Source organism: Cydia strobilella, chromosome 13, assembly GCF_947568885.1.
Source record: "Cydia strobilella chromosome 13, ilCydStro3.1, whole genome shotgun sequence".
NCBI lineage: Eukaryota > Metazoa > Arthropoda > Insecta > Lepidoptera > Tortricidae > Cydia > Cydia strobilella.
Genome location: NC_086053.1, coordinates 11,561,511 through 11,575,046, shown reverse-complemented (window position 1 = coordinate 11,575,046; position 13,536 = coordinate 11,561,511). Strand labels below are relative to the sequence as shown.

At 35.9% G+C, this 13,536-nt stretch overlaps 1 protein-coding gene across 1 annotated transcript in view; it reads left to right on the top strand.

Annotated features, from left to right (window-relative positions):
- LOC134746848 (fatty acyl-CoA hydrolase precursor, medium chain) overlaps positions 1 to 11,196 on the top strand; it is a 30,257-nt gene extending 19,061 nt beyond the window's left edge. Inside the window, exons 4-5 of the mRNA XM_063681415.1 lie at positions 9,015 to 9,106; positions 10,505 to 11,196. Of these exons, the coding sequence (XP_063537485.1) occupies positions 9,015 to 9,106; positions 10,505 to 11,069 (657 nt within the window). The 3' untranslated portion in view covers positions 11,070 to 11,196. The remainder of the gene's footprint in view (positions 1 to 9,014; positions 9,107 to 10,504) is intronic.
- Positions 11,197 to 13,536: the final 2,340 nt, after the last annotated feature.

Below are 13,536 nucleotides of genomic sequence, written 5' to 3'. Positions count from 1 at the left end.
TCGTACATAAATTCCGAAAAACTCATTGGTACGAGCCGGGATTTAAAGGGTTTATAAGAAAGTTTTTATATGAAATGAATGTTTTCAGAGATATTCGCAACATATCCATATTTTGACCTGAAAAATACTGAAAATCTATAATGTAAGTGGCGGAATGTTAGTGATTCACAATACGAAACCTTAGGGAAGTAAATCTATGAGCAATAGCAACGAAAAAAAAGCGAAACTTGATGTCATACTCCGCAACATTTTACGTCACTTTTTGCTACCGGGCACAGCAATCACGTCTGCTATTCAAAGCCTTTGTAGCGGATTTTTCGCGACAGTGAAGGTGCAACGAGCGATGGAGGTACCTAAGGTAAATGAATTTCAGTCGAAAATGCATGTGTTAGTGCATCAACGGTGTCTTTTGCGAGGCTGAGTAGATAATCTTTGTTTTCTCAAACATGCGCGGAAATATCTTCCACGTAATATTGCTGGCCTAGGCAGGCAAAATTACCTCGACCTCATGTCACGCGTCGCACCTACCTACCCTTTGGTTATAATGAGGTTTTGGTTTTTTTGTTAATTTATCTATTCACTTTAAATATTATTACAAAATTTTGCTAGCATGCCACTATTATTGTAAACCTCTAGGGTTTATGTAATAGTTGGCGAGATCGCGCGGTCCGATCCACGTTTGCTTGTATTTCCACGCATTTTTTGAGCAAAGCTCTATACCTAATTACCTACATACCTCGGCCGGGATATGATTTGCTGGACTTGTGTTCATAAAATGGCCTCGTTTCACTCTTCCCTATATACCAAATACTAATACGTCACACTCGGCCGGCAAGTTCTTAGTTCCTGGCCTGTATGTTGTTTGTATTGTATAGTAACAAGTGTATGACCGTATGTGTCTATTGGGAGGCCTATGTAGGTTTTGTTAATTATATAATTAAATTAAATGTTACGTAATATCAATGCAAACCTTATTAACCTATGAGACCATGTACGCTATAACACTTACAAGCGTTCTTGGCACTGGCCATGACAACTAACGACGATTTAAAGCGTTTTTAGCGTCCAAAAAGTTAGGTGCCTTTTTTATTTTCAAATTCTACGCGACGGCATGTTGAAGTCGAAAGTGACACGACGCTTAAGTTATAAATAAAGCATATATACATATATTTTCTAATTTTACTGGGGTAGCTTCGTGTTTCAGCTCCATTATTTACACAAATTATTGTTTCGAACGTCAACCCGACCGGACGATAAGGCCATGGCAAATTTTACGGCACCGTAAAATGGGGCGAGAAGGAAGAAAACTGACATTCAAATCTCGATAACATTTTATTTTTACATATGCAAACTGAATGGTGTATATAATAAGTGTTCCGGACGTTTGTATTTTAGTTTTTATTTTATTTTGGGTAGTTCCATTTCATAACTTTGACGATAAACAGGAAAACCCACCTCACCCCGTAGTCCCTCGTAATTGGGGTGAGATGGGTTTTCATACAAAAGTGATTTTGGAAGATTTTTGGATCGTTTTTTATTATTATGAGTATAACTTTAACTCCATTTTAAACTGGAATACATTATTTTTGTAGCAGTAGCCTTAAAATCGCATCTCACCCCCCTTTCATACCTTCTCTCCCCATTCATAACCCTACTCTCCCCGCGAACCCTACTCACCCCATTTTACGGCACTGCATTTAAACTCTATTTATAAAGAACTAAATGATACCTGTGCATCTAAATACGGCATGCGCTAAATTAATTAGGTAAGTATTGTTTCTGGAAAACACATACGCTAACTCAACCTAATGGCTTATTAAATACACATTTAAATCATTTTAAATGGCCAAATATTCGTGTTGCATCCCTTCCCTTCATATTGCATACGAAATTTACGCAACCATTGGGTGATGGGCCAAGGGGATAAAATAACTACCTACCCATTATATACCTTTGTGTGTATATTAATAGCGATCATCGTATTCTAAGAAAATACTCGTAATGAATAACATAGGAAGTTTTCTGCACAATAACAATTCTAGTAAATAGGTAAGCAAACATCTGACCATGATACGGAGAATCCTCCCTCGTTGCTTGAAGTAATTTTAACGCCTTCATTCCGTGCTTATTTCCTGTAAATCCTAGGAAGCCTAGAAACGCAAGCAATGACGCATTTCCTGCCCGATCCGCTATTGGTTCAAAATTAAATAAAATTGAACTCCTTCGCGTTGAAACGGAAATGGAAAGTAGTTTACTGGATGGCAGAATTTTTAGCGTTTGTAGAATTTTATTACATAAGTCTATATTGGTACCTAATTTAATCTGATGTTGTGCAATGTTTGAACGGTCAAAGTCAGGCTTCTAGCTTTATTCATAACGAAATTACTTGAACTTGAAAGTAATTTCCTGAATGGTTTCGAGAAAAAGACGGCACGGCAGTTCCATTGCTTATTTTTATGTTAAGTGCACTGCCGTACCTACTCAAAGTCCTATTCAGAACTAGGTCTTTAAAGGGTAATTATTATTACATATCATCAACCTGAACATCATACCAATTATAATGTTTTTTTTTTTACAAATTTGCTCCCTTGACGTTCTACGAACTCCAACATCGTCACCCTGCTCCACTCCGAAAGTACTAGGACCCCCGTTCCTCAGTACTTTGGAACTTAAAGGCTCTTCTGCCACAATCTCTTGCGGTTCGGAGTACGACAGAAGCCCATATTATGTTATTAACGATAACGCCGTGACTACCGTGTGAACCTAGCCTAAGGAATGCTTCTACTAGTAAATTAGATATAAATCCCATGAACTGTATTGGTAAAAGCAAATTTTACAGGTCACATTTTACATTAACAAAAAATATATGTACATATGTTCGTTAAATAAATGAATTACATATTTCATAACATTTCTAAACACAAAACATTATTAGATTTAAATATAGCATTTTTTTTAAATGTGAACAAGAGAGATGAAAATATAAATCGTTGGTCACTGCCGACGAGTACTTACTTCTTATAAAAGTAAACATCCTTGATGGTCTAGATAGAAATCGAGAGACGGGCCCTGACTTTATCACGCTGTCACGTAGACGAATACATACCACCATCACATCCGTAGGTAGGTACATACTGGTAATAAACGTAGAACTCCTAACGCAGCGTCTAAGCTGGCCATACACACTAGGGTATGCCTGCGCAGTTTTGCCTGTACAGTTCAACTGCATAGGTAAAGCTGTATAGGAAACTGCACAGTCCAATACCAGTTGATAAAACTGCGCAGGCTTACCCTAGAGTGTATGGCCAGCGTTACGTAAGCGAACAACTAGCGAACGCGAAGCGAAGAAGCGGCGCGGCACGGCGGGCCCACGGCGTTCGCGTTCGAAACGAGATCGCCCACGACGTAGAGGACACTTCTATAGGTATCAAAGGATTTACCCCGCGCCACATCGCTTCGCTTCGCGTTTGTGTGTTGTTCGCCTACGTAGTACCTACGCTGCGTAAGGTGACATGCGTAGGTATAATTTACGATTAACGGCCTGATTCGAACATTAATACACGTCAAAAAGTAGTTCTTGATACGATATGGATCGGATATGTCAGTGCCAAAAGTGACGTTTTTTGTTTGAAGAAACGTCACTTTTGACTATGTTATCCGATCCATATCGTATCTAGAGCAAATTTTTGACGTATATTGAAGTTCGAATCAGGCTTGATTTATCCAATCCATATCGTATCGAGCTTATTTTTGACGTATATTGAAGTTTGAATCAGGCCGTAAGTATACCTATACTCGTACCTACTCAAATTCTAACGTAATGTACCTACGTGGTACCTACGATTAAAGACGACTTGATCCAGTCATTCCACTCTGTAATTATACGAAACGGTGTTTCGGCGTAGTAGGTAAGTGTACTCAGAATTACAATTTCCACGTCAAAATATTGACTTAGATACAAGGTAATTTTACTCCGCGTAGTAATGAAGTACGGTTTTATATGAGTTAAATTGAAATATTAAAGTTTGTTTTACATGCCAGATAAGAATCTCATATTATATGTGTTGCTTTCATAAATAAAAACAAATATTAGATCGATACCTCCTAAGTACAGTAGAATCCGCATAATAATGACATCGAAGGGAAGTGACAAAAATAGTAGTATAACTTCTTATTTTTGTTACTGTTTCCAAATTAATCTCAAATTCCTTTGTGAGAGATGAGTTTTATTAACCTTGTACCAATTATGTCACTGATAATCAAAACTAAAGCAACATACACGCCACGCACGCACCAAACGTCCTCGCAGGAAAAGACGTGGGGACGGCCACGAAAACCAGCCAATGTGTCATATAACCGGACATAATTTCATGAAAATAGGATTTATAGGACATAGTTAAGCGATTTCCAACTTTCCAACTTTGTCATAAAAAATCCTCCAAACATACTACTCCTCGAAACCCAAATAAAAATATTAGGAACTAAGATTTATCTTATGTGATGCCATGAGAAGTATACCTATCTTACCATCATTTTATATATATGGTGTCACTTAGAACAAAGAGTATATACCTAGAAATTGTAGTAATGACTTTATTATACCCAACATCAAACATCAAACATCATCAAACATTTATTCAGCAAATAGGCCACAGGGGCACTTTTACATGTCAATTTTTACAAACAATAAAATTAACCCAAAATTACAAAAGACAATTACATAAATATAAATGTCAAATTGCACAAAAAAAACTAATAAAAAATATACAAACAGCTGAAGTACTAAAATTGTTTAGAGATGTAAAAGTCTCTAGGTGTCAGAGATAAAATGTATGTAATAATAAAAAAGATCATCAAATTATCCAGAGATGTAAAGGGTCTCCAAGACTTGAATTGTTATATAATTAATAAAAAGACAAGATATTAAATCAGACAAACAGACAAGAACCGAATGAAGTGCCTCACGTTAATGCCACTCAAAAGTAAAGTTACATAGGTAAAAATATGAAGCCCGTGTAAACTTAAACAGCCAACTCAGGTACAAAGGCGAACTAATTCCTATAAGGGATCTTTACCACCTAACTTTCAAGTAGGTGAGTGGAAAACTCTAGTTAGATAGACAAAATTACGGACTTAACTTACCTACTCTGAGTCTGTATTATTCACCGTTCTCTGTCTCAGCTTTAAACAGCACCATACATCACCGTTCATTTCAATACGTGTCAGCAATTTAATTCCCCTTCAATATTTTTACCGTAAAATTCGATCTTAAGCTGCCATAGTCTGCCGGAACAGTTTTAAAGTTGAAACAATAACTTAGCCTAATAGCGCTACCGACTACTACCGTTTGTCTTCATTGAAAGTTCAAGGTTCACAACGTACCTACTATAGTCAGAAGTGGCATTTTTGAACTCGAGAAAATGAGAAACGGTATTATGGATGGTATAGTATGAATTTTCTCAAATGATTTTTACAGATTAGGGTCTTAGAAGTAAAAATCATTTGAGAAGATTCATGCTATAGCCATATTACCGTTACTTCGTTTTCTTTCTTGTAAATCTGGCATACACGCTGTATACAGGTACAACCTAACTTCTATACTAAGAGTACACATAGGTATATGTAAAAATCATTTATATACTCTTGTGGTAGGTACCACAAGAGTATATAAATGGTTTTTTACTTCTACTACTATATGAAGTCGAAACTAGTAAATAGGATAGCTGTTATTTTGAATATGGCAAATAACTACTAAACTAGAACCAACTATTTACTGCAGAAACAAAATTTCAAAATTATGTTTAATTAGTAAGTATTTAAATAAGAAGTTTTGGTGAATTTATGTTGCCGTTTATCAAACTATAGATAAACGTTGATGAGAAGTAATTACTAATTTAATAAAAAGCTTTACATGCCGATGGACAAATATTTTCTTGTAAAGTTAGAATAATACAGGTTGACCCAAAACACACTACTACTACAACTTACACGTCTTTAACAAAACGACAATATTTTTTTTTATTTTATTTGTATAAAATATGGTACAACAAAGTGATATTGGAAAGGTTTTCCCATACAGTGACATATTTTGCTGGTTAAGCATGCAAATGTTATCTTAAAGCTATACGTCTTAATCTATTACATTGTTTACTTAAAACTATAATTTCTATTTAATATTATTATATTTGGAGGAACTCATTTAAAGAGTAAAACACCTGTTTTTAGCCAAGTTTTGAGTCAAGTATATAATAATAATAATAATAATAATAATAATATTCTTTATTGTGCACAATGAAACATGATTAAATACAGCAAATTAACATAAAAAACTAAGCAGCAACAGGCGGTCTTATCGCTTAAAAGCGATCTCTTCCAGACAACCTTCAGGTAGTAGAAATAATATAATATAATTGGGCTTTGAATGGATTTAGATAAATAAAAGTTAAGTTAAATAATACTACAATCATGTAACTGAAACAAAACATATTATTATTTATTCTCTAATTCTATTTTAAAATATTTGTGAAAATTATGAACAATAATGCACATTAAAAATAATTTGTTCACGATTTTTTGGGCTACCGTGCAGATACTACTACTAATCTCACTCGCCACGTTTGCAGATGAAGTTTGATGATGAGGAGTCACACACCACATAAATTGTTTTTATTTTGATACATTTATATATTTACATTTAAAAAAAGACACGTCAGCGAAACGTTTCATCCTCTTCGTTCAAAACAACAGTAGGTAGGTACCTAATTATATATTTTGATAAAATAAATAAAACATACATACATTTTAAAATCTCATAACAAGCGAAACCACTGACTGCAACAAACTGCGATGGTAAATCCAATCCAGATATGCTGGCGGCACTTTAGATGTAATTTGTTTTCATTCGCTTAGTCAGCAACTTACTTTGGACAGGATTTTTTTAACTAGAAACTACATTGAATACAATTAAAATAGTGGCTCTGTGAGCTGTAGATCTCGTGAGCATAGCTTAATCTCAATAAATATATGGCGTACAACAAATATATTAGAACAAGTGCTCAAATGACTAAACATGATTAAGATCCGTTTAACGTTTTCCTCAATATAAACGTAGGTAAGTTTTTATAACGGGTTGAATAAACCAGTATTCGCATCGCCGATCTTCGCAGTGGTTGTGTCCAACAGTTTATATCTAATCTGTATTTACACTAATTAAAATATAGTGCAAAATCAACGTGTTCAATAATAACAAGTAAGTTTTATACGCAATCGCTATCTTTTGAGGTCGATGTATCTTGGACGTTTTGTTTGGGTTTATGTTTTTGTAAGCTAATTTTATATTATTAAACAACGTAACATAGCAGCAAAAACTCTTTATTTACATACAAGATATATACAGTGGTACTACGTAAACGAAATTAATAACTAGCTTAAATCTAAAATAGGCCCTTGAGGCATTGTACCAAGGATGCTGGCGGCATTTCCTCGCTGTATCGCAATGCTGATACGTTGTGCGAGGAAGCCGCCAGCTCTTCGGTCACCAGTTACGTCAACCAGACGCTTCGCGATTTCTGCAAACAACTTGTGCGCGCTGGGACCCCACGGAGAGAAGAAATAGTTTAATGTTTAAACGATCTCTTGACCTACCTCCATTTATGTACGTTCACATTAAACGACACTAAGTATTTTAGTGTACCTACATAGAAAAAGAGCACCTGATAAAAAACAGTGACTCCAAATTAAACATCTAAGTTCCTATTGTTCTGGATTCGTGCCAAGCTACCGCTGATTAAGGCAACTCTAGCAATTGTTTTTATTTTCACAGACAAAACGTTATTTGACCAAATTGATACAATTTGAGCACTTTAAATTCAATTCACTTTCACAAAAGAAAAAAATTATTATAATATGGGCTGAATATGAACTTAGTAAAAAATTAAAATAAAGACTAACTTAATGCCTCAATTCGCTCGTCTCAGTTCCTTCCGATGGTGGATCAAAATTTAACGTTTAATTGATATTATTAGACGGTCGGTTGGTCTACCGCACCTACTCTACAATCCGCAAAAATGTCTGACGCGATCTTACTCGTAGTTTAAAGAGCGCGTCACATATTTTTGCGGCCTTCGTTCATATTATTACAGGTCTGTACTAAAGTTCTACAAAAAATAGGTAGGTTTTAAAACTCCAAAATTAAACTTGATTTCATACATTGTAAGTATTGGATATTATTTAGGAACGTAATATTTAAAACTATTCTCAAATTAATTTGGTGCGAGTAGCAAAGATTAAAATGACACCAGGAGGCGTATTCTGATTGTAGTAACAGGTTATGAATTTGTATAATTATAGCCAAAAAATAAGTGCATTCCCGTTGCCAGGAAGGTTTTGGGATTGTACTAAGCAACTTTTACTATGAGACCAAGTGGGAGTCGGACTAGAGCACGCAGGGTTCCGTACCATTACAAAAAAACGGCAAAAAAAATCACGTTTGTTATGAGGGAGCCCCACTTAAATATTTATTTTATTCTGTTGTTATAGCGGCAACAGAAATACATCATCTGTGAAAATTTCAACTGTCTAGCTATCACGGTTCATGAGATACAGCCTGGTGACAGGGTCCCGTTTTTAGGGTTCCGAACCCATAGGGTAAAAACGGGACCCTATTACTAAGACTCCGCTGTCCGTCTGTCTGTCACCAGGCTGTATCTCATGAACCGTGATAGCTTAGACAGTTGAAATTTTCACAGATGATGTATTTCTGTTGCCGCTATAACAACAAATACTAAAAAGTGCGGAACCCTCGGGGCGCGAGTCCGACGCGCACTTGGTCGGTTTTTACCCTTTCGGTACGGAACCGTAAAAAATACATATGGACCAAATGAAATTTCTGTAAACAGATAGGTTACTTATATCTAAATGTTATCTGTGTTCCTATTCATGTTATAAATATTTGTCTACAGATAATGTTGACCTTTCACGTGGTTATCGTAGCCGCGATGCTGGCCCTCGTGCAGTGTCAACGGGGCTCATTCGCCGGCAAGAGACCAATCGGCTACCCTGAATTACTCAACAGGACTACTACTACAGTTGATCCACTAGGGAATCGGTAATGTTTGTTTACTTTTACATCGTTGTCGAAGTCGTGGCCGCGATGTGGATTCTAATGCAGCAGTTGTTTGCAGCAGCAACTGCTTCGCTACTGCTGCGCATCTGCGCGTTGCGTTCTCGCGCGCGAGGCCAATGATATTTTTGATGTCGCGCTAGATGTAGGTATAGAGTCGCGCGCGAGAACGCATCTCGTGCTAATAGGTCTGAACTAGCCTATCATTACGGACGACCTCTTTTAAAATTGGTAGGTAATATTTAAATAATTGATATTGTATAACTAAAGACGGGCCTCACGGGCAATAAGAATGGAGCCAGTAGTGGTGTCACGCACACGAATTCGAGCCAATCGTGCAGTCTAAACGCCACAACGCGATTGGTTGATGAGCTCGCATCACGCGCGCGTTTGGTCGCAATGGTCGCAACTACTTGCGTTAGACTGCACGATTGGCTCGAATTAGTGAGTGACACAGCTGAACTAGCACCATTCTTAGTACCCTTATGGGTACTAAGAATGCTTTTATATATTCCTATGAATATGGGCTTTATGGCCCGTCTTGTCAATGATTTAAATACTTTCACGTCTTTAGCTTAGCAAAGCTCCTTTGCAAACACGAGGCCAATCGAAATTTCTGAACTAACAATAATCTGACCACCTTTGGATACACTTAGAAATTGGGTAAAATTATTACATTAAAATAAATCCTAAAAACTATTTTCAGTTATATTATCACTAATTTTCCTACTGTATAACAAACTTAGTTCACAAGAAAGAACTGTCCGAGTCTTGCCCTTTGAGACTTCAAGCAAATAAGTACGGGTATGGTTCCATATTATAAAAATGTCAACCGCACAGAACATCAGGAAATTGCAGAATTTATTTGTTGCCCGCAAGTCGAGTTGGCACAAAAGAAGGTAGATATTTAGGTAGGAGTGCCGCTCATACCGGCTCATAGTCGATAAAGACCCCTATCAATCATGTAGATATCGTTGTTTAAATGGAAAGGTTTATTATTTTCGCAAATTTTGAGGAAATAATAAACCACTTAAGGAAAATGCGTCATACAACATGACCTAAAATTAGGTAGGTGTCTCTCATGGTCGATAATCTGGCCCCTATTCAATTATGAAGATATTGTCATCTACATCGTCGTTATTGTCGTAACGGAAATGTTTTATGCGAATATTGAATCAATGATAAGGAAAATGCATTTTAATAATCATTTCGTTGGACTGTCCCCTTTTTGCGTCATAACATGACCTAAAGCTCTGGTTTCCTAAAGTTTGTTAAAAATATAAGTGACGTGCGCAAAAGCTGTCAATTATTATATCTACAGGAAAGGTATTGGTTTTATCTACTACCTACGCATAACACAATTTTACACTATTATATTTACAGATTCGGTGAAGGCGACAGCACCACAGAAAGATTGCCCGTAGAAGCCAACGGTGACCGCGACTTGGTCGACAGAATCAGCAAGTTTCCCATAGACAAGCAGCCCTTCTGGTACCTCAACTGGAAGGCACTCGAAGAACAGAGGAAAAACCCTCAGACGTTCGCGCAGCGACCTAGTCAATTCGCGGAAACACCGAATTTTAATACTGGAACACAAAATTCTAATGCCGGAACTCTAAATTCTCGTTTTGGAACGAATTCTAATGCTGGAACTCTGAATTCTAATCTTGCAACTCCGATTAATAATGTTAGAACTAATTCTAACACACATTCTCTGAATTCTAACTTAGGAGCTCATTCTGATACTGGAATCGCAAACGGAGCCACTAATTCGAAGATTGGAACTCAAAATTCGGGATTTTCACGTCTTGGACATGACGCTGGTGGTTTTGATACCGATTCTGATGCTGATCTTGATCTTACTCATGTTACCAAGGGAAGACACACACAACAACAACAACACCAACACCAACAACAAGGACACACTTTGCAGGGTTCTCATTTGTAAACCTTTGGATAAAAATGTTTTTTTTTTTTTGTTCCAATCACAAAATTCCACGGAATATCACTAACACAAACCGATTATTTTTTATCAGTACTTTAAATAAAACTTCGATTAAATGTAATAAAACACATATATTGACTTTTTAAATAAATAAACCTTAAAGACTACTTAACCTTAAGATATAATCATACATAATAGCAAAATGCAATGTATAAACTACACAGTATGACTCAAAAAACATTATTTATTCGTTCTTGGGTACGTATCGATTGGGTACACAATTCTACAACTATGTCTAATAGTGTCTTCGGTTACCGCGATAGTTACTCATGAAATAAAACTATGAAAACGGATTATATCGCGTATATTGAATTTATAATACATCCCGACGTTTCGAACTCTTTACAGCGTTCGTGGTCAACGGGTGACTGAGGAAAAATTACAAAGTGCAAAAATACCCACATACTAAAATAATGAACAATCATAGACTACAAACTTTAAGGCTGGTTGTACATGCAAAATCGGTTCATAAGGCTAGTTATACACTATAATTATTTTTCAAGTAAAGATATATATATATATACGCGATAAAAAAAAACTATGCCGGCTCCAACCCTACACCACGGACCCGAGAAGATTTAATTCCCTCCTAAATTGTAGGAGGGTATCCCAATATGGGACCGGCAACAAACTCGGCGGGACACATCTTTTCAAAACATCAGAATGTCCAGCATCATCCAACACTAAGGTCTCACAGTCTATGTCTCGCTTGCTCCTTTATCAGGTGGACTACAGGATCCCAAGCTGGTGGTAGAGAAAAGCCATCTTCCCTATTAAAGTTTGGATATTAGCCAATCACTCAATCAAGTTTGATAAGCCTCTGGTTCTTGCCAAGGAGAAGCGTTACATACCCAGAATGCTGCGCGAGGCCATTGAGATTAAGAAATATCCAAACTTTAATAGGGAAGATGGCTTTTCTCTACCACCAGCTTGGGATCCTGTAGTCCACCTGATAAAGGAGCAAGCGAGACATAGACTGTGAGACCTTAGTGTTGGATGATGCTGGACATTCTGATGTTTTGAAAAGATGTGTCCCGCCGAGTTTGTTGCCGGTCCCATATTGGGATACCCTCCTACAATTTAGGAGGGAATTAAATCTTCTCGGGTCCGTGGTGTAGGGTTGGAGCCGGCAGTTTTTTTTTTTTTTTTTTTTTTTTTTTTTTTTTTTTTTTTTTTTTTTTTTTTTTTTTTTTTTTTTTATCGCGTATATATATATATCTTTACTTGAAAAATAATTATAGTGTATAACTAGCCTTATGAACCGATTTTGCATGTACAACCAGCCTTAAAGTTTGTAGTCTATGATTGTTCATTATTTTAGTATGTGGGTATTTTTGCACTTTGTAATTTTTCCTCAGTCACCCGTTGACCACGAACGCTGTAAAGAGTTCGAAACGTCGGGATGTATTATAAATTCAATATAAGCGATATAATCCGTTTTCATAGTTTTATTTCATATGTCTAATAGTTTTAAAATTGCATTGTTTTTTTAATACATAATTGCATTGTTGTTCAAATGTCATTTTTAAATATTTTAAATTTATTTTACAATTTATGTGGTTATTGAACTTAGTTGTAGAATATGATCTAAATTAGATATTTAACATGCACAGCCCTAAGTGATTGACAGTGAAATACAAATGTCGCAGAAAAAAAATGCTTTGTTCAAAAAATAAAAGCTAGACAATAAAATGGCACCATAGTGCGTAGGAGTATAAGAATTTACTAAAATAAATTCACTGTTGCTATTTTTATTGTAAATATTATGCACTATTGGTACGAGTACTTACTATTTTCAACCCATTTATCCACACTAAACTGCATTAATAGGAACTTATATTATAATTGGTCTGTCGTGGAGAAAAACTGATCAAATTGTGAATTACAATATACAGTTAAAATAAGTCTTATAACCAATACGGCTTAGATCAAAAATTTCATACATTTGTATTCGAAAATATTTAAGTGAAATTTTAGTTGTGCAAAAATATCGCTGTCTCCTGTGACATATGTTTACCTATAAGATTATGAAAAATTATAAGACGCAAATTACATAATTTTATACGACTGGGCCACTTGCACCATTCACTAACCCGGGGTTAACCGGTTAAACCATGGTTACCAGTACAATTTGACAATGGGTTAACGGTTAAACCGGTTAACCCCGAGTTAGTGGGATGGTGCCAGTGGCGCTAACATAAATGACATTCGCCATTTTGTTATCTACCCTTAGAATTGCAAACTTATTTCATAAATGCATTATATTATCAATGAATAAGCAATAATATTACGGAATTTATAAAAATCAGTCAAAATAATAAGTTTCCAGAATTATCAATTAGTTCTATCAACGTCCAAGCAACACTAAGTGTAACTATAGATTAATATAATAATACCAAGCATTTGGTAT